Raw genomic sequence first — 22157 nt, forward strand, 5'->3', positions numbered from 1 at the left:
ATTTACGACGGGCTGTTGGGAAATGCCCGCGTCTCGTCAAAACCGACACGTTCCATTCGGAACAAAATGTCCAATGCTCCCAAACGAGTCGCGCAGGAAACGGAGGAGCTCGTTTCGTCTTCTGCGTTCTGTTTCATTTCACTTTGGGTGCCATCTGCCAGCTGTTGAATCTACAGATAACGACAGTGGCTGTGCTAATCGCATGTCCTCCATTCCGCCCCCTTCCTGTGTTCCAGATTTCCCCCAAACCACTTGGGTTCCGCCCCCCGGTGCCTAGAACATTCCCTGAAATTTTGGAACTGATCATCTGTGGCGTTGCAAAGTCATCACCATGTGACAGACAGACAAGGCGGGTGAGGTAATCTCTGTTATCGGACCAACCTCGGATGGTGAAAGAGACAAGCTCTGGTGCTATACATAGAAGAGCTCCGTGTCGCTCGACAGCTTGTCTCTCTCCCTGGCAGAAGTTGTCTCAATAACAGGTATTTCCTCCCACACCGCGTCTCCCTAACATCCTGGGATCGACATGGCTACAGCTGCTCTGCAGACAGCATGTCACAGACAGACAGAGTGACAGACAGAGAGGTGCCATCAAGCAGGGGGTAAGACTTCGCAAGCTCAGCCAAGGAAATCAACTGTACGATACTGTTGCGATATTACCGGATCGTTTCATTTCAGTGTTTCCGAACTGGAAAGTTTTGGTCCGTCAAATATTTCAAGTTTTGGACTTTTCATCACAATTTGGGGTAAAAACAAACTCTGGACTGTTGGACTGTCCCCAGGAGATAAAAATTCTCTTTTCTCACTGTCACGGAGTTCCTGGGCAATGCTCTGGAACTGCTTCCCACAAAGTCAGTTAGGACTTTGGGGAGCCTCCTCTCCCTTGGAGGAGACTGTTTTCAGGGCAAGAAGCTCCCACGTTTTCTTCTCCTGGGTCTCTTCTTGGTGCATTCAGCATCCTCTGCCCCTCCGTGCGCTTCCCACAGCGAGCCTGCCCCAGCGGGGTCTTGGGGAAGCCACTGGATCCTGCACCCCCACTTTGCAGTCAGACGTGACTCTCAACCAGCCAGTAAAACGGAGGTTTATTCGATGACAGGAACACAGTCTAAAACAGAGCTTGAAGGTACCGTGAACCAGACCCCTCAGCCAGGTCCATTCTACGGGGCAGTGAGCCAGACTCCCACATCTGTACTTTATTTCTTGTCCCCAGCCAGCTCCAGACTGAAAACCCCTCCAGCCCCTCCTCTCTGCTTAGTTCCTTTCCCAGGCCAGGAGGTCACCTGACCTCTTTGTCTCCCACACCTTTAGCATCCCCTTGCAGGAGGGGAAGGGCCTGGCCATTAGTTGCCAGACAACAAAGGGTCGGCTAGGAACTGAGGCACCCACATAGTATTCAGGGAAAACATTAAGAACGGTCCCAGTTCATCACACTCACCAGCTCTGATGTGCCCAAAGCCCTGGCTCAGCATGCGGGCACCAAAGGGGAACAGATCCAGGGCCGTCCTTAGGCATGTGCAGCACACGCGACTGTGTAGGGCACCCACCCATTTGGGGCACCATCACAGATCCAATGATTCCTGCAGGTGGGAGGCCAGCTGGTAGGCCTGGTGGTTATTTGAAATTCTGCAGGAACCTCTTGGCCCAATCTTTCCCATTACGGGTAGGGCCTCACCCCATATGCGTGCACAATCCCTTCCTCTGGGAACACAGCATGGATCTCTCTGGAGTAAGGCTACTTGGTGTGAGTTGAGGAAGCAGATTTGTGGTCAGCGTGAACGTCTCTCAGACACACCACGGCGAAGAACAATCGTCAAAGTTCAGGCCACCTTGGTCAGTCACATGAGAGATGTGGGACTGGTTCTTATTATTACTGGTGTTACAGTCGCATCTAAAGGTTCAACTGAGACCGGGGGGGTGGCGGGGGCGCTGTTGTGCCGGGCGCTGCACAGCCCCTGAGACCAGGCCACCCCGCTGTCATGCCAGGCACTACACAGATACACAACAAGAGATAGTCGCAGGTCCACTGAGCTCACAATCCAAGTCCCAAAGTCAGACTAGAAGTTGCCAAACCCTATAGCGACTGGCACCATGGCTATACCCAGACAGTCCTGGCCTGTACCCAGTCCGAGTGAACAAACCACACCCAGGGTGACGAGCAGGAGGGATTATTGCCCCATTTTACAGAGGGGAAAACTGAGGCACAGTGCTGGCACTTAAACCCAGGGCGGCTGATGTCACCCCAGAGCCTTACCCCAAACCCAACCCATCACCGTGGGAGGCGCTGGGCACTTTGGACAATCTCCCCCACCCCCAGCACACCAGCGCAGCCTGCTTGGACTCTGGGGAAGGTGAATTCAGTGGGCAGGGTGCAGAGTTGCCAGACCCCCAGAGAAGCACCACTGCGAAATTACTGCAGGCAGGGCAGCTTCCCGGGACCCCCAGCTCTGTGTCCCTGGAAGCTTCAGATAAATGTTGGGGCACTCTGGCTTGGGGGAAAACTCCCCCGGCTCGATCTGCTTTTAAGCTGTGAGCACTGCAAAGGCCGGTGCCCTCTGGCATGCTCTGCTGCCAGGCAGGAGGGGCTAGGCTTTGGCTCATCCCCTCCCCTCGCCTGGCACAGTTAGTGCCCTGCTACGCTGGAAACTCACTCCCACCCTGGTCTCCTTCCTGCTCATCCCTCTCAGAGGTACCGGCTGCTGCCTCCGCTGAGCTCCCCCTCCCACACCCGCCCTCTCCCTGAGAAGCCTGCAGCTCTCCCAGTGAAGTGGACAGATTTCCCCATGGGAGGACCGGGCCAGTGGGTGGGTTGGGGGCCATCTCCCATCCGTGGGCTTTTGCTAGAGAAATTAGCCCGTTTCCCAATGCCCCGGGGGGAAGAGGGAGAAGCGAAGGAATCCTGGGGCTTCCCAGATGCTTCTTGGGACCAGCTGAGCTGCCCGACAGGTGCACAGGACGCCTCTCGCCCAGCATGATGCAAGGGGGAAACCCACAGCTAACTGGCCTGCTCTGCGCAGTTACAGGGCTGGGGAGTCAGCGGCTCGGCGGTTTTACTGGCAGTGACAAACAACCAGCTCCAATGGCCGAGGTATGAGTGGTTTTGGCTCCTGCCTGCTCTCCGGCCACACAGGTCCAGTTTGGCTGGGTTTGTGCAAAGACTCCAGTCCCAGGGCAACACATTTCCTCCTGCCCTGCAGGGCGAATGCCGCTGAATCACGCCAGAGTCCTGGAGAACTGCTGGAGGTTTCAGGCTCTGGGTCTCCCTAGTTAGCCGTTCAGGGGAGCCCCAGGCAGTGACAGGGTTTGTGCTAGGGCAGGGTCTGTGCTAGGGCAGCCAAAGCGGGATGAAGCCCCTTGTGGTGACAGCACCCGTTCCACGTGGCCGGGGATATGAGATCCAAAGCCCCCATCCTTGCGCAGAGCCCCTACGACAGATCTGAGCCAGCCCCGTGGGAGGGAGCCCAACAGCCACTCTCCTGGATTCACTGGGCAGAATCCCGGCCCCACTGAGGTCCGTGGGAGTTTTGCTGTTGATTTCAATGGAGCCAGTTCACTCTAAGCTCTCAAAGCCAGAAGGACCCATGCTTACGATCTAGTCATACCCTAGGCCCAAGACCCTCCCCCAGGGATTCCCACACCTCAGTCCCCTCCCATTGCTCTGGTGCAAGCCCGAGCGGCTCTGTCAGACAGAGATGCCCCAGCTGGATTTAAAGATTCCAGGCGGCCGAGGCAGCATCCTGCAGGGCAGCTATTCCACTGGCTCCTTCCCACCTTGTCAGCACCTTCAATTAGCCAGAATCTCTCTAACCCACTGGCCTCTCAATCCCCTAGAGAGGGAGGGACGAGTCAGCCAAGGTGTAGGAGCCGGAGAGAGTGGGACTGTACAGTGCCGGAGCCCAGGCTGGACTCCACAACAATCATCGGGTTACGCCCGCTGATGAGGAAGTCTGAGCCAAGGGTCTCACTGCTCCAGCAGGGACCTCCCTGGCGTCGCCTCATAGACGCCAAGGCCAGGCAGGAACATTGTGATTGTCTTGTCTGATCTCCTGGCTAACCCAGGCCGAAGATCTGCCTCCCACCCTGAATAATCCCTACAGCTGATCTGTCAGAGAAATGTCTGAACTTAACCAAGGGATGCTAGACACACAGGAACGGAGATAGATGAGTCCCGAACAGCAGGAAGGAGCTGAGCATCTTTATGCCACAAATCAGGGAGAATTATTTTCTGGATTACACCAGGGTCTTGCACAGACACCCAGCAAGAGATGGTCCCTGCCCCCAACAAGCTCACAGTGTAATCAGACAAAAGGTGAGGGGGAAACTGAGGCACAGAGCAGGGCTGGCACTTACCCAAGATCTGTGGCAGAGCCAGTAACAGAACCCAGGTGTCCTGAGTTACAGAGCCTTTGCCACTCAGCCAGACTGCCCCTCAGCAGTATAGCATAACAAACTCACTCCTCATCTTGAATCCCTCATGGAGCTGTAACCCCCACCACAGGGCACTAGCAGGATTTGAACAAGGACCTTCAGCAAAGAGACCAACCACTGGATATAAAGGAGAAGCTCCAATAGCTGGTAGCAGTAGCAGGTTGTTATCCCCTAGTGAAGTAGCCCTTGCTCATAGACTTGTAGACTTTAAGGTCAGAAGGGACCATTATGATACTAGTCTGAACTCCTGCACAATGCAGGCCACAGAATCTCACCCACTCCTGTAACAAACCCCTAACCTGTGTCTGAGTTACTGAAATCCTCACATTGTGGTTTGAAGACCTCAAGCTGCAGAGAATCCTCCAGCAAGTGACCCATGCCCCATGCTGCAGAGGAAGGCGAAAAACCTCCAGGGCCTCTGCCAATCTGCCCTGGAGGAAAATTCCTTCCCGACCCCAAATATGGCGATCAGTTAAACCCTGAGCATGTGGGCAAGACTCACCAGCCAGCACCCAGGAAAGAATTTTCTGTAGTAACTCAGATCCCACCCCACCTAACATCCCATCCCAGACCACTGGGCATACTTACCTGCTGATAATCAAAGATCAATTGCCAAATTAATTGCCAAAATTAGGCTATCCCATCATACCATCCCGTCCTGGGGGAAGCAACACTCACCGCCAGCCCATAGTCAGGGGAGCTAAAAGGTAAGCATTGCCTCATTACAAACGGGGGAAGATCTGGTCACTGTGCGATTCCCAGGGGTGCAGGGTGGTGTGACACAGACTTGTCCATCCCACCACACATGCTCCTGCACACCCATCCACTCCCACAGCTAATCGGCTGGCTCAGTAGGCATCTCTCTCTCTCTCTCTCTCTCTCTCACACACACACACACACACACACACACACACACACACACACACACACACACACACACACACACACACACACACACACACACACACACACACACACACACACACACACACCTGGCTGCTGACTCTCAGTTGGGGGACTGACTGACTCCTTTAGTGCTTGTGACTGGGGCTCATGGGGGGAGGGATGGCTCAGTGGTTTGAGCATTGGCCTGCTAAACCCAGGGTTGTGAGTTCAATCCTTGAGGGGGCTAGTTGGGGATTGGCCCTGCTTTGAGCAGGGGGTTGGACTAGATGATCTCCTGAGGTCCCTTCCAACCCTAATAATCTATGATTCTGGGGCCTGATCCAACTCCCACCAGAGTCAAAGGAGAGGTTCCCTTGGAGACTGGACAGGGCCCACAGGCCACTTACACACCTGCCCTCCGCCTGTCTCACACAGACACCCTCACACCCCCACTGTTTACAACAAGACCCACGCTGATCCTCACTAAGTGCGGAGCATTAAACAATTAGCAGCCCTCTGGCTGCTGAGAGCTGATTATGGAGCATGGCTTTGGGAGGAGACGCCTGGCTTCCCCTATAGCAGGTATTGCGTGTGATCAGAGTGAGGATGTGCCCGGACACATACAATAGGCAGAGAAACCAAGAGAAAGAGAATAAGGGAGGGGAAGACAATGAGTTCTGTAGCCACCCCCACACCCAAGAGTCACTAACACTGGTAGAGACAAGCAGAACATGGAGAGGTGTCAAGGAATCCTGGAGCTGGAAGGAGGGAGTTTATAACGTGGGCATCTCCTCACCCCCCGACCCCCAACTTCCCTCAGGCCCTGCCAGGATCTCAGGGGAGACTGGAATGTTTGGATCCAGATCCAAACCGGTTCCTGGGAGCTGGGGTTTGGCTCCAAAACATGGAGCTGGATTTGGGTTCTAAAGCGTCTCCTGTGCCGAAGCCAGTGGCTGGTGTCAGGCTGGCCAGGTCTGGGTTCCAGAACCTCCCTCCCTGGCACAGTCACACCAAGTGAGTGAGTCACAATTTCTGCCCCAAAACTAGTTGGTTTTACCCAGGGCCAGCTCCAGGACCCAGCGCGCCAAGCACGTGCTTGGGGCGGCATGCCGCCGGGGGGGGCGGCGTTCTGCTGGTTGCCGGGCGGGCGGCAGGTGGTTCTGGTGGATCTCCCGCAGGCGTGCCTGCGGAGGGTCCGCTGGTCCCGCGGCTCCGGTGGAGCATCTGCAGGGACGCCTGCGGGAGGTACACCGGAGTCGCGGGACCGGCGAGCGGCAGAGCGCTCCCCGCGGCGTGTCACCATGCTTGGGGCAGCGAAATGGCTAGAGCCGGCCCTGGTTTTAACACACACCCCCCCACACACACACACAGATGGAACAAAACACGCCAAGGATGGCAGGTTTCATAGGCGTCAGGCAGGAATAGGTGGCTCCAGACAAGCCACCCCGTGTCCCCCTCAGGCTCAAGCTTTGCAGTGCAGGGGCTGGCACATGAGAACCAGGAAGTGAAACTGACTAGGAAAGCATCTGCTTTCATCAGGCCAGCTGAAGGGGGGAGGGTGAAAAGAAAACAGTGAAGAGGGCACATGATTCACCATGTCCTTTCACCTTTAATCACCTCAGAAGTGGAGAAGGGTGCAAGGGGGGGAAACCATCATCAAATCATAGACACATAGGGCTCGAAGGGACAGGGAGAGGTCATCTGATCCATCCCCCGCACCGAGGCAGAGTCTAGCATACCCACGATAGCTGGGGGCACACCGAACCTCTGGATCCAGACAGCCTCCAGCTTTGAACCCAGATCTGAACTTGGAGGACCAGGCCCCTCTCTAAATGAAAACAAGCAGCGTCTCTTGCCACCGTTTGCAAAAGCGCAGACTCTCCCGTCCCCTGTCTGGAAAGCAGCTAATGACTGTGCAGTGATGAAACAGATGAGATTCTCGTCATGGGGCAGGAATGTACAGGCAGAGCTGGTTTATAACTCCAGCCTCCCACTAAAAGGCAACTCTCTACGGAGACAGCCTTGAAACTGATGAGGAAACACCTGCTCCTCCCCAACAGCTGACAGAATGAAAGCGCTCTGGGATTGTTATCAGCACAGCCCTGGCCTCCCATCCCCCCTGGGATGAACAGCGCCTGGGTTCCCGCAGCGGGGGCAAAAATGGCTTTGCCAGGTTAAATACCTCCAACATTCTTCGGCTGACGAACAGAGGAAACCAGAAGTCTTCCCTCATAATTAATAAAGGATCATTGTCATTAGTATTAATAAGCATTGATTAGAGTGCATTTTATGGAAGCCATGATTAAAAGAGGTGGGTGTCCATTAACCATGCAAATTAGCTCTTTGTGGGCCTTGAGGGCAGTAGGCTGTGAGCCCCAAAGAGTCGCAGATGAATAGTTGAAGCTGGAGGCTCTTGGGAGCAGCTCAGCAGCCTACAGGCAGGGGGTGGGGGTCATCCCCTCTGCCCACTTTGCCCCCGGTAGGGTTGGGGTTGGTGGTTGTTTCTAGCTGCAGAGCCAGAGACACACAGAGCTGACACTCTGTCTAATAAGAGCCTGGTTGGCCAGGACCACACCCTGCCAACGTGCCACCTAAGAGTCAATCATCAGCCACAGGCCTGGTCCTAGAAACAGGCGCCAACTGCATCCTGTTCACACAGCAGCTTCCGCTCAACTACACAAGACAGGGAAGGCCCGAAGCCTGCCCTGAGCACATGCAGTGGGCCTGCCCAGGGCACTCTCTGGGCTCCCTCCCCCATGTCAGCTAGCTCTGCCTTTGCCCACTGCAACAGCTGCTCTCATCGCCCCTGCTCTGCTATCACAGATCCTGTGGGGCACGTTTTGGCACATCCACTCTCAGCACACTGAGCTAAGCCAGACAAGCTGCCCGATCCGCCCTGCGCCACGTGCCCACGTTCACACCAGTGCAAAACGGGCGTCGCATGCTGCTCAACGGGCCGTGGACACCCGCGAGGCCCAGCTGTGAACAACTGCCTGGGCACAAGAGGAGGAGGTCCAGGCCCAATCTTGGGCCAGATCCTCAGCCGGTGTCAAGTGGAGCTGCCCTCCTGGCTTCAGCAGAGTTCTGGGGATTGACACCAGCTGAGCTTCTGGCCCCTTTCCTACACCAAGAACCGAGACATCAGGGCGTCAGCATTTCCCATGTGAGACGCCGTGGGGCACAGAGACCCCCAGCAGGTCGGGGCCCCGTGGTGCTGAGCGCTCTACGGGCACAGAGGACCTGCTCACCTGCCCGGCCCTGCCCAGCCTGGCTTGTTATGATCCTGCCGTGCTCTGAGTCACGGCTGCTTCGAAGCTACCACCAAAGGGCTAAAGCCTGAGTCAGCAGCTCAGCTGACAGGGGGCAGGGCTGGGAAGGGGCCGCATTTGTCAAGTCACTGCGAGGCTGCCAGGGGGAGTGCGGGAGAGGTGCCATCACGTAGCACGGGGGCGGGGGCAGCAAACCCCGGCAAGGGTGGGCCTGGGGAGCAGCTTGCTCTATGGGGCCCCTCCCTGGGAGGGTGTCTCACGCACACACCCTTGAAAGGCAGCACCAAGGATTCCACACTTAAAGAGCCCTCTGCAAGGGGACAAGTTTCTTATCCCTTGGAAGTCCCTTTAGCCAATGGCCCACTCACCGCCTGCCCCCTCACCCCAGAGCCAGCCAACAGCCCCGCAAGGCGCTCCCTTCGCTTGGGGTGGACCCCTGAGTTCCAGGGGTGCACGTGCTGGTCAGGGGAGGGGTGAGGGGGATCAGAACCTTGACCCAGTGGGAAGGCAAAGGCACCAACCTGAGTCTCCTGGGTGGAGGAATGCTGGTGCCTGGTGCTCGGTTTGTGGGGGTTGCAATGGGGTGTGGGGGGAGACCTTGTAGGAGGAAGGTGGGGAGGGACTCTTCATGCAAGAGAATGTTTGAAAACACCTGATGACCAAAGGGCACAACAATATCACTCTGCACAAGCACACGGGGCCCGATCCTCTCCACGGGCCCGATCCTGTCCAGGCTTCCCACCCCCACACTTCCCCCTGCACTGGGTTTCCTGCAGGATCTGAGCCGCGGGATGAACTGCACTCAGGGGGCTACACAAAGGAACCCCCAAAACCTGAAGGAGGGGTCTCAGGCAGAGCTCCAGGACCCCACATCACTGCAGGGCGGGGTCGGGGGCTATGGAGGGCAGGAGCCAGGCAGGCAGCCCTGGATCCAAACCCGGATCAATGTTTATGGGGGGCTAGGGGGGCGCCGGGGAACCCCCGAGTCTGGCCCCCGCGCTGAGGCAGGACCAAGGCCACCTCGCTCCAAGTCGCTCAGGAGCCTGCCCCGAGCCGGGCTAAGGGAGCGGGGACTCACCGGGGGCTGCGAGGCAGAGCAGCAGGACTTTCCAAGCCGCGGGGACCGGGGCCGGGGCGAAGGACCCGCTCATGACGTCGCTGTCACGACACGCGTGGGGAACTCACGGCGGCCCCCCCCCGGGGCCGGGATCTTCCGCCGTGAGCGAGCGCGGTGGTTGGCGGCGGGGGGGTGTCCCCTGGGCGGGGGGGTCCCTTGCAGCTGGACGCGCGGATCCCCCGGGGGCCGGGCCTCGTGCGCTCAGGGCCAGCTGGGTCGCTGGCTCATGCCCGGCAGCTGGTTGCTCCCCGCTCGGCCGCGCTGCGCTTCCAGGCTCCCCAAGCTGCTCGCCCAACATCGCCGGGGCGCGGGGGGGGGGAGGAACCTGTCTGGCAGGTCGGAACAGGTGTTTCTCCAAAGGGGCGCGGCCTCGTCCCGGGGAAACAGCCCGAGCCCTCCCCGCTTCGCTGGGCGGACGCGAGAGGCTCCGAGCCCGCCCGGTGGGATCGGGGCCCCGGGTCTGCCAGGAGGAGGGGGTGGGGGGGCGTGAGCTGGCTGACTGCCCAGCCTGGCCCGGAGGGCTCAGTGGCGGCTGCAGGACCCCAAGAACAGAGAGTGGGGTGGGAATACAGAGGGGGGGTGAGTCCCCCATATAGGAGGCTGAGGGGTCCTGGAACAGCTGAAGACCCAGGGCCTGTGTCCTGGGTGTGCAAGGTCTGTCCAGCATTAATACCCATCTCTCGGATCCGGCGCTCACAAAGGGCTTTCCTGAGGAAGTGTCACTGTCACAGTTTTACAGATATGGGGAAACTGAGGCACAAGAGAAGGGTTTGCCCTACATCCCCCAGTTGCAGCGCTTTTCCCCCGGGCCGCCCCTCCAACCCTGCTAGGCTGTCTCCCAGGAGTTGGGCCTGGCACCAGCCAGCAGGTTTCTAAAGAGTGTTTCTGTTTCCCTGCTGTGTCTGAGGGGGTGGGGGAAGGGGTGAGGGTTGCTGAGTCCAGAGTCCAGCTCCAGACTAGGTCCCAGCGCATCAGCCTGGCTTGTCCCAGGGCACCAGGGCAGGGATCCTGCCGGGCAGAAGGCAGCCTGGGAGAAGCAGCGTACGGGTTGTGGGGTTCCAGCCCCTGCTCTATCATGGGCTCGCTGTGGGGTTGGACGTGAGACGTGGCCCCTCTACTTCACTCTCCTCCTCTGGCTGGGATCCTGGCTGCCCCCCGGGCTGCCCCCAGGGTTCATCCCATAGCCATGGCAGCTGGCCCAGGGGTTAGGGTATGAGTTAAAGCTGTGCTTCAATTCCATGCCCCGCCACAGGCTCTCTGTGGGACTTGCGGGCTAGATCCACATAGGTTCAGCAGGCAACACCAAACTTCAGGTGCCTGCTGCCCACCGTGGTCCTCAGCCCTACGTCCGGCACCCAGCCTGGGCTCCCTGTACCATGCTCAGGGGAAGCTTGGTGCCTGAGAATGGGCTGCACAGAAACCAGAAATTGGAGCAGGAAATGCCAAGGAGAGGGGCCTGGCCTGAAACCTGCCCCTCAAAGGGCTTTAGGCATCTCCATCTGCTCGAGAGGCTCAGCCGTGAGCCCTCTCCCGGTGCCGAAGTCAGGGCAGCCTTTGCTCACCAAAAATCATTGGGCAGTGGGGTACACAGGGGAGCCTCTCTCAGTGGCTCCCGGGGAAGCTGGTTCACGTTGTAGGCTGGACTTCAGTGACAGGCGGCCTCCTGCTGAGCCGGAGGGGATCCCAGAGACTTTCAAACACCGGCTGCAAGGTACGTTCTGCAGTCGTTTGCACATTCAAACCAAAGGTCTAGCAAACCAACAGCAAACCAACGTAATGAAAACAACAAAAGCAGAATTAGCATTTTCCCAAGGGGCCAAGCGGGCGGGAATTAGCCCATTCACCAGCCTGCCCTGGATTTGAGTCACAGGATGCAAAATCTCTTGCCTTGGCCAGCTGCCAGTGCTGCTCTCGGGCGGCTGGGGCTGGGGTTGGGGTTTGGATCTCGGGGAGATAACGTGGCGAAACCAGCAGTTGTTGGGCCTTGCAACGGGAAGGTTGGATTCCGGTCAGGACTGCACAGCTCAGTGCGATGTTGGCAGCTCCTGTGATATGTTGTGTGTGGGGGGTTTTCTTAAGGCCTCAGCCCCAAGAGTCCCGTGATGATGGGGGGATGTCAGCTTCACTTAAATGAAAAAGTCAGGCCCCTATCTCTTGTGGTGCTAGAGAAAAGCTTGAAAATGTGATTCCCCAACAGCTCAAAGCCCAGAAGGCAAATGTTGGGGTTTTGTTAATTAATTTAGTCATTCAAAAATCTCCTGATTTTGAAGCTGCTCTCAGGATTTTGGGGGCGCTTGGTGATTCTGAGGCAGACAAGATGATCGTAACAATCCCGTCTGGCCTTGGAATCTAGGAGTCTCTGCAAATGTCTGAATTACAGCCACTCAAACCCGAGTCTCCTCTCAGCCTCACCTGCGTAAATCAGGAATAATTTCTCTGGCACACATGGAGCAAGGCTGGCGCATGTGTGAAGAGAATCCATAGCTAATTCGTCCTCTCTGCTCACCCTAATGGAGAGAAGCGATTCCAGGCCCAACGAGGCCAGTAGAAACTTTATCAGGAAAACAGCAGCTCCCAGGGAGATAAACAGTGGCTCCAGTCCCGGTGGAAATTTTTTAGGAACCCTATGTGTGCCTCAGTTTCCCTTATATTTTGCATGGTTACTCGCTGTGGGGAAAAGGCCTAAATTAGCTCTCAGGGCAGGCTGAGAGACACAGGAGTGCACGATGCCTAGTCATCTGAGCCTCATTACAAAGGAATTGGCCGAGGCCACCCCCATATCAAAGGAGAACCCGAGCCGACAATGGGCAAAGCCAATGACCAGGCACTGACAACCAGCAAGCAATGCCCCAAAGCGAGATGGATTTCCCTGCCTCGTACCAGGAAAGCTGAGCACAGACCCCCACAAACAAAGGACTGGGAAGGTGTGAGGTGGATCTAGGGGGAGGAGTAAGAGTTGGTTAGTGGAGGGAGTGGGGGGCTCTCACTTGGGAGTTGAGGGGGTCAGACAGAGACAGAGCCTGAACATGGGATTCACTGCAGCATGGCTGGGCTCTGTGCTGCAACTATCTGTGCTAATCTAAGGATTTCCGCTGCTGGGTTCCAGGGAACTAATACTTAGGGTGACCAGACAGCAATCGTGAAAAATCAAGACGGGGGTGGGGGATAATAGGAGCCTATATAAGAAAAAGACCCCAAAATTGGGACTGTCCCTATAAAATCGGGACATCTGGTCACCCTACTAATACTGCACATTGCAAGTGCTGGGAGAGGTGCACAAATCCCTGCGGAGTGGGCACGTCTGTCCCAGGGGCCTGACTCAGCTGGACTCGCCGAGCAGAGCTCACGGGCTGAAGCAGGAGGGCTGGAGCCCCTGAGGTTTGTCAAGGAGGCTGCTAGGCCACATGGCTTACCCTGGAGGAAGAGTGAGACCCTTTTGGGGTCTGGCTCACTGAAGAGTTCCTGCAAGAGACAGTTCCAAAGCTGGAGGGGCGGGGGGCAGGGCGTAGCACTGACCCTACAGATCTGTGGCACCCAGCCTGCTGCATTCCAGATCAGCGTTAGCTCCTGGCTCCCTCTGCAGCTCCCAAACCCTGTTTGGGCCCTGCTAACGCAAGGAATACAGTAGCTGCGGGATTAGGAGAATATTTGGCACCTCTGTTTCTTTAAGAAGTTGTTTATTTTGCTGCCAGACTGGAAGATCCGTAACCTGCATCTCACTTACACACGGTGAGCGTGAGCCAAGGTCAACAAGACGTGCAACAGCAACAGGCGTGGCTGGGGGGCGGGGGAGTTGTGGAACACAAACACTCAAAAAGTGAAATTCTTCCCCCAGCAGGGGCCCAGCAAACATCCCCTGGGGAATCCAGACAGTCGTTAGCCTTCATCCTCTCCCTGATAGACAGTGCAATAGGATGGTTCCCAAAACCTAGAGGACAGGTCTGAGCCCCTGGTAATTTCTGCGGGCTCTAGGAGTAACTTGTATAATCCTTCTCAATGTCAGTAGCACCGTTGTGGCCGGCGTCACCAGGTGGCGCGGTACCACAGCCTTCCAAGGGTTCGTTCTTCGCGTGAGAGCAAGTTTGGACTCTTGGGAGACATGCTGTGATGGAGTTAATGGATGGGTGATGCAGAGTTTGGTGCAAGCAGCGGGAGTGGTTGGAATCGATTACTGAGGCAGAGTCACTCCCTGGGAACCAGGTGTTAGCACTGGGCTGAGATTCCTGGGAGACGCCTCGTGCACTATTTGTGGCCGTCCCTGCTCCAGAACTGGTGCATGTGTGTAAACCCACAAGGTACGCTTAGAATAGCCCTGGACTCCACGTCACTAATTTCTCCTCCACTGGCCAGGCTGAACTGCAAGACCCCCAGACACCTGCTGCTGCCCAACAGAGGGGTGACCATGGGGTCAGAGCAGCACGCTGGTGACAGAATGGGCTCTTGGGTCTGTGCTTGGCTCCTGCATTGCAGCCCGTTCCTGCGTTCCTCAGTGGCAGATCTGCTCCAACCCCGCCAGCCTGAATCTCACTCCGGCATTTCCTGCCTGTGTTTCTAGCCTCCCTTTGTATCATTTCTCTCAGCTCCTGCTTTCCTTTGACCTCATAGACTCATAGACTCATAGGTCAGAAGGGACCAATCTGATCATCTAGTCTGACCTCCTGCACAAGGCAGGCCACAGAACCCCACCCATCCAATTTTATACAACCCCTATCCCAGGACCGAGTTATTGAAATCCTCAAAAATGGTTTGAAGACCTCAAGCTGCAGAGACACCACCAGCAAGCGACCCGTGCCCCACGCTACAGGGTAAGGCGAAAAACCTCCAGGGCACCTGCCAATCCGCCCTGGAGGAAAATTCCTTCCCGACCCCAAATATGGCGATCAGCTAAACCCTGAGCATGTGGGCAAGAGTCACCAGCCAGCACCTTGTCAATTTCATTACCATGCTGTTCACCTCTGTCCTCCGACCATTGACTGGACTCATTATAAGGATGATTTCTATTGTAGCATTGCGTAGATGCCCAGCCAGAGATCAAGGACCCATTGTGCCAGGTGATGCACAGACTCTGACCTCTGATAAGGTGTAAATTTTAAGGGTGAGAATGATTAACCGCTGGAACCATTTACCACGGGCTGTGGTGGATTCTCCATGGCTGGCTATTTTCAAGTCAAAATGAGATGTTTTGCTAACAGAACGGCTCTGAGAATTATTCTGGGGCAGTTCTCTGTCCAGTGCTGTCCAGGAGGTCAGACCAATGATCACCGAGGTCCCTGCTAGCCTTGGAATCCAGGAACCTGTGAAGCCTTTGGCCGGACATGGTAACAGGTGTGGTGCAATGCATTGGCCTCACATTTCTGTTGTTCAGCAGGACAGTTTCAGTTGCTGGGTTTAGTGTGCGGGGCTGGGTTGGGTTGGTGGCCTGTGGTAGACGGGGGGTCAGACTACATGATGAGGTGGTCTTTTCTGGCCTTAAACTCTCTGACTTTATGACTGAGATAATGGTCTGATTGGGCCGGCGCTGCACAGTCCCCAACCAAGATCAGGGCCCCGTTGTGCCAGGTGCTGTACAAAATGAATGCTCGTACTCCATTCTTCTACAGTACTTTTCATCCACAGATCTCAACTCAGGGCCTGATGCTGGTTCCTGCGCTGCCCTGGACCCTCCTCCCCAGACATGCTGCAGTGCTATTTGCCATTTCCTTCCCATCGGCCAGGTGGGAACCTGTGCATCAGCACCTGGGACTGTCTGCATGAGACAGATGCAGCGCTCTGCTTCCAGGTGTGATTGGCGCATTAAACTGGTGCAGGGCCCTGCGTGGAGGCGCCCATTTCTGTTTCAGGGGGCGTTATTTCAGTTGAGTTATTTCCCGACTCAGTTAGGAATCGACTTCAGCTAAACCAGAAGGAGTCTCTGTGAACTGAAAGAGGAGCGTCCACCTGAGGCCTGTCAGTAGTTTAACTCTAAATCGGTTTTAAAATGGACTTGAATTAAACCACTGGAACTTCCCCACATAGACATGGCCTGGTAAAGAGTCAATGAATTTTGTGAATAAGGTTTGGCGAGGCGAAGACCTGATTTGAAAGCGGGAACTTCTAGATTCTGTTTGGCGGAAAGTGGTGCAGCCAGGGGCCAGGGAGAGGGTAGATTAGATCGACTGTATCAATTTGGATTAGGAGAGAGAAGGTTAGGGCAGGGGAGATTAGATAAGGAGAGGCTGAGTGTGTCACATGTTTACTGAACTCCGGATATGTTACATCTTTCCTCCAGGTGGTGGGTAATTCTAGCCCAAATCCCATCAGGTTATCGGGCTGGTGCTTTTATTGCTATCGTCTGGGTGGGAACAGGCTCAGGCTGTGTTGGGTGATTTCACTGGGACTGATGAGATTTAGCAGGCTGTGATTGCTAGGAATTGCTCTCTTCTTGCTGGCAGGTGGGTACCACACACACACACACACACACACACACAGTTACACACACTCTCACTCTCGCTCTCACACACACACACGCAGTTACACACACTCTCTCTCTCTCTCTCTCATACACACACACTGTTACACACACACACTTCCCCCTCCCCGGCTCTCTGTTAGTTTTTCAAACAGCTGGTGTTAGCAGTGGGTTGGGTTCTGTGGATCTGCAGGATGCCCCCGGCTGCCCAACATCCAGCCCCACTGGTTTGTGCACATTCATATTTTTTAGGCATTCCTTCAGCTGTTCCCACCCCACGGCTCCTGGACTCGTCCCCGCCGCTGTCGCCTCAGGACCCACTGGATCGTCAGAAGGAGACTCCACCCCTGGGCCAGGCTGGCAGGGCCCTCTAAAGGAGAGGCAGGTACACAGAAACACACACACGATACACAGATACATATACACACAAATACACGCTGATCCATCCAGACACACTGATCCACACACACACACGCACAGAAATACTGATACACTCGCATACTCCCAGCCCATCCCCATCTGCAGCAAAGTGTAACCACAGCAGGAGGCGCTCCAGGGGTCACTCAGGCTGGCAGGAGGCCAGTTTCCCAGTGGGTGACATAAGGGCTAGAACAACCCTGGGTCTGAGAGTCCCACGGGGTGTGTGGGGGAGGGAATTGGGCTCCTGACATCTCAGCTTCCTAAACCCTGAACGGTAGAGATGGGACAACTCCTGGGAGATATGGGGGGTGTTAGATGTGCACAGGGGAGTTAGCCATGCAATGGGCAGGGCCATCAGTGCCAGCCCTGCCCTCCCGGGGGCAAATGATTCCCCCCCCTCTGCTCCCTGCCCAGCCCGGGGGATGTGCGTGAGTAGCTTTTCCCCAGTTCTATGGCCCTTTTTTAGGGTACCCAATCGCACCAGCCTGGTGGGAGTGACAGGTACCCCTCCCTGCCCTGACCTCTGACCTCCAGGGTGCTTCCCACTGCTCATCCAATTCACCACAAAGGAAGCAGCTGGCTGAGAAGCTGCCCCCAGCTCTCCCCAAGGACAGAGACGAGGGGGACTCATGGCAGCCCCAGAGCATTTGCAGCCTCGGTGCCCCTGGGCGGCTGGGGAGGAAGCAAGGCATTAGGGATCCCCCACACTCCCGCTGGGCACCCAGCTCCTGCCAGCCCTGGGCAGGCACGGAGCTCGGAGATGGGCATGAGGACCCCAGGCTGAGAGGTCTTGGTCCAGGACAGGCTGGCAAACTGCACTGGGCCACAGAGCCAGGTTGCCAGCTGAGCCGTGGCCCCAGGTCAGCCCCTGGGAGCATGGGGTGCAAAGTGCAGCCTCTGCCGTACCCCCCAATGGAGCATGTCCCCCCGCCACTAATAGTAGGGCTTTTATCCTCCCTGGGCCCTGCAGCCAGCTGGGCACCAGCAGGTGAGCGAGTGTCTGTTGCACACTCACCCATCACTTGTCACTGCCCTCATCCGGCGCACGCCGTGAACACCCAGTGGGCTGATTGCTGGGTTCCAAGTGCAGCCCCCACCCCCTGTTAGCAGCCGGGACATATCCCTGTCATAAGGAGAGCTGGGAGTGGTTCCTCCCAAGGGTGCCCCCAGCCCAGCTTCTCCTCTGGCACCCCAGTGGAGCCATGGCAGCCCGAGGCGCACGGCTGGGGGGCGTTACGGTGACTGGCGCTGTCATGGCCAGACACCAAGTGCCCCAGCCCCTACCCGGAGCACTCATAGGCTACAGGTTATTGTCCCCATGTCACCAAGGGGAAGTACAGCCCAGAGAGGCTCAGTGACACCCAAGGGCGCATCAGGTGCCTGTGCCATAGGCAGGGATTGAACCCAGAGCTCCAGAGGCCCTGACGCACTAGGCCATGCTGCCCAGGGCCGGGGGTGGGGGGGCTCCTTACTGAAAGCCCTCACCCAGTCTCCCTGGCCCAGCCCCCCACCAAGCACCCAAGCCCTTGACCCAGCCCCTGGTACAGGCCCCTAGCTGAGCGCCCCAGCCCTTGGCCCAGCCTTCATCCAGCCCTTGGCCCAGCCCTCCAGCCAGCCCCGACAGCATCCCAGCCAGGCCCCTGTCCAGCCCCCTCCCCCCCGACAGCAGCCCAGCCCTCTGACCCCCAACCCAGGCAGGCCCTCAGAGTCTGTCCAGCCCTTCTGGACAGTAGCTGTGCGTCAGCACGAGACAGAAGCACCGAACCATCGTGTTACGCAGCCCCAAGCTGGGTGAGCCCCAAGCTGGGTGAGCCACCTGTGGCAGCCTGCAGCCATCTCACGTACTCTGATTGCATTGGGCTGTCACTCAAACGCCACTGACTAGTACCTACGGCACTTCACCACCCTCCGCTCCCCTTTCCCCGGGCCATGGCTGCTGGCACCTGTGTCTGCCCCATGCCTGGGCTAAATGGCCAGCTAAAGCCATTGCTTCTCAGGGGGAGGGGAGTGAACACCCTTGAGGGGCACACCCAGGGTAGGGTGACTAGATGTTCCAATTTTATAGGGACAGTCCTGATTTTTGGGACTTTTTCTTATATAGGTACCTATTATCCCCCACTCCATGTCCCAATTTTGCACACTTGCTATCTGGTCATCCTACAACCAGGGGCCTGAAGAGAGGCAGGAGGGCAAGAAGATACTGCAACAACCACCTGCCCCAAGAGCCCAGGCCCCTACGGCACCCTGGACCAAGGAGAATCACCACTCAGAACAGGCAGTATAGAGGCTATGAATCACAGCCACACAATTCTGATTCCATCTAGCAGAGGACAGCGGAGACATAGCCACACCAGCCAGGAGGGCACAATTCATGGAATACGTAGGAGGCCGCCCTTCTTGTGCAGGGGACGCTAGGGAAGGCTGGCGGGCAGTGCCCTGGGTTGGGCTGGGGGGAAGGGCAGGGGCATTTCAAACCAGACCAAAGCCAGGAGAGGCACCAGCGGGAACTGCCATGCCCTGGATGCCGGGGATGGGCTGCCTGGCCCCACACAGCCTTTTCTGTCTCTGGGCATAGCTCCTCAGTGACTCCAGTGGAGTGCCACCCATTGACACCAGCTGCAGGGAGCATGACGCAGCCAGACCCGCTCTGCACTGGGCACCGCATAGGCCAGGCAGGGTCGGCGTACAACGGTCACTTCCTTCCCTGTGCCCAGCACAGCGGGGTGGAGGTGGCAGCGCACAGCTTGGGTTCCTGATGCCTTCCTTTGCACGATTTCACCCTCACAGCCAGGGGTGGGGATCTGCCCCTTCGCCAGCATCCCTGTAAAAAATGCCCCCCACCCCCAGATCAGAGTGGGCACCATGGCATGGGGGAGCCTGCTGGAGGAGGGTCTGCACAGCGGGTCATTGCATTGATGTAGCAGCACCAATGCACTGGCCTAGGGTCAAAGGCTGGGCTAGAGACGAGGCATTGGGCTGACACCCCTCGGCCTTGGCTTCAAGCCCCTGCTCTGCGGATGCTGCTTGTGGACGAGCCCTTCCGGGCCAGGTCGATACAGGTCTAGGCCAGAAGCACCCAGGGGCATTAGGCACGTAGATGCTTTTGAAACACCTTTAAGAATCTGGCCCTAACTCTCTCCTGTGGGAGGTGGAGGGGAATCTTCCGCCCCAGGGCGCGGTGGTGCTAGGATCCTGGGGTCAGGATCGGGCCCTTCACAGCCGGGGTGCCAAGAAACTGGCAGCTTTAGAGTGAAAGTCCAACGGTGCCATCTCTGGCCAAGCTGGGCTGGGAGGGAGCCAGCCCCACTTACCCCCCTGCCCGTCAGCTACAAGCTTTAGGCAACATGACCGGGAACCGGCCACCTCCGGGAACTGCCGCAAATCCCCAGCTGCTCCTGGCACTGTGTGGGGGAGGAGGCGGTGATCCCGGCCCCGTGGGGGTGTCGCTCCCGATCTGCGTGTGGATCCCGGTGCAGCCAGGGCCCTGCCAGGGTGTCGCTGCCTGAGTCACCTTGACTGAGGAAACAGCAGGGTCAGCAAAACCTGCCTCAACCTGTCCGACAGAACAAGCCGCCAAGCCCGAAGGGAGAGGGAGGGGACCGTGTGGGCCAGGACCCTGGCGGGGAGAGCAAGAGGGAGGAGCCCCCCTCTCCCCCCACGAGATTGGATTGGAGGAAACCTCAGGAATTTGGGTGCCTATAGAAGCAAGAAATGGATCTCTCACACACACCACTATCCCAGCCCTGAGCTCCCTCAACCCCCCAGCTCTGCCAGTGCCCCTCAATCCCCAACCCCTTGTTATCCCAGTCCTGCCCCCGCAGCTCTGCCAGTGCCCCTCAATCCTCAACCCCTTGTTATCCCAGTCCCGCCCCCCCAGCTCTGCCAGTGCCCCTCAATCCCCGACCCCTTGTCATCCCAGTCCTGCCCCCCAGCTCTGCCAGTACCCCTCAATCCCCAACCCCTTGTTATCCCAGTCCTGCCCCTCAGCTCTGCCAGTGCCCCTCAATCCCCAACCCCTTGTTATCCCAGTCCTGCCCCCCAGCTCTGCCAGTGCCCCTCAATCCCCAACCCCTTGTTATCCCAGTCCTGCCCCAGCAGCTCTGCCAGTGCCCCTCAATCCCCAACCCCTTGTTATCCCAGTCCTGCCCCCGCAGCTCTGCCAGTGCCCCTCAATCCTCAACCCCTTGTTATCCCAGTCCCGCCCCACCAGCTCTGCCAGTGCCCCTCAATCCCCAACCCCTTGTCATCCCAGTCCTGCCCCCCAGCTCTGCCAGTATCCCTCAATCCCCAACCCCTTGTTATCCCAGTCCTGCCCCCCAGCTCTGCCAGTGCCCCTCAATCCTCAACCCCTTGTTATCCCAGTCCCGCCCCCCCAGCTCTGCCAGTGCCCCTCAATCCCCGACCCCTTGTCATCCCAGTCCTGCCCCCCAGCTCTGCCAGTACCCCTCAATCCCCAACCCCTTGTTATCCCAGTCCTGCCCCCCAGCTCTGCCAGTGCCCCTCAATCCCCAACCCCTTGTTATCCCAGTCCCGCCCCCCCAAGCTCTGCCAGTGCCCCTCAATCCCCGACCCCTTGTCATCCCAGTCCTGCCCCCCAGCTCTGCCAGTACCCCTCAGTCCTGACCCGCAACCCTCTGCTACCCAGCCAGACACAAGGCAGGTGCAACCCTGACCAGAGGGAACTTCTGGCTGTACTGGGACCCACTGGGCCAGGAGCTGGGAACCCGGAGCTCAGCGCACTCCTGCTGCAATTCCATCACTGACTACCCAGGGGAAGCCTTCGGGGAGACTCGGCGGGAAACGGGGCTTGCTGGGAGCCACTGAGACTCACGGTGTGTCCAAACTGCACTGTAATCGGTGGCCTCTGGGCTCATGGCACCGGTGTGCCAAGCCCGCGCTCCAGCATCCACACTGCATTACCTGGGCTTACAGCTATGGGACCCGGGGCTCCCCGCCATGCTGGTGCCTCCACACGGCTCTTCTGACTCGGGGCTGCGGCCACATGGGGCTTGGTCCCACGACTCAGCGGGACTCGGGCTGTGGACCCCCACCCCCAGCAGTGTCCATGGGCCCAAGTCCAGAGGGATTCCTGGCCCAAGTCAGCCTGATTAGTGTGTAACCCTGGGTTTCCAGCACAATGTAGACAGACCCTTAAGGGGTTACTTCCAGGAGACTGGCTTTAGGCAGGGACACGGCCCAGAGCCTGGGAATTCTGGATACCCCCTGGTGGGACTGGTAGCAGCCACGGAATTACCTACAGGGCAGCTGGGGGGAGCTGCCCCGGTCTGCGGGGGCCCCCTGCCTGGCGCGCTCTTGGGACGCTGCAGCACCAGGACACGGCTGAGGATTCAGCTGCTTTATTGGCGCATTCAGATCACTGGCACATCAGGATCAAGGCCAGCACTGGGCACCACGCCTGGCCAAGGGGAGGGGGCTGGGACACAGCAGAGGACGCCATGTTGGGTGTCACTGGAGGGTGGGGATTGGATTGGGCCTGGCGGGTGTCACTGGAGGGTGGTGATTGGCTGGGGCCAGGGAATGTCACTGGAGGGCAGGGATTGGCCAGGGCCAGGCAGGTGTCACTGGAGGGTGA

General features: G+C 57.8%; 1 protein-coding gene across 2 annotated transcripts in view; it reads right to left on the bottom strand.

Moving 5' to 3' along the window:
• NECTIN4 (nectin cell adhesion molecule 4) overlaps positions 1-9802 on the bottom strand; it is a 47260-nt gene extending 37458 nt beyond the window's left edge. For both annotated transcript variants that reach the window (XM_050929865.1, XM_050929864.1), the window contains exon 1: positions 9658-9802. In XM_050929865.1, coding sequence (XP_050785822.1) covers positions 9658-9730 — 73 coding nt within the window. In that variant the 5' untranslated portion in view covers positions 9731-9802. The remainder of the gene's footprint in view (positions 1-9657) is intronic.
• Between the last annotated feature and the right edge of the window lie 12355 nt (positions 9803-22157).

Source organism: Gopherus flavomarginatus, chromosome 20 (assembly GCF_025201925.1).
Source record: "Gopherus flavomarginatus isolate rGopFla2 chromosome 20, rGopFla2.mat.asm, whole genome shotgun sequence".
NCBI classification, from domain to species: domain Eukaryota; kingdom Metazoa; phylum Chordata; order Testudines; family Testudinidae; genus Gopherus; species Gopherus flavomarginatus.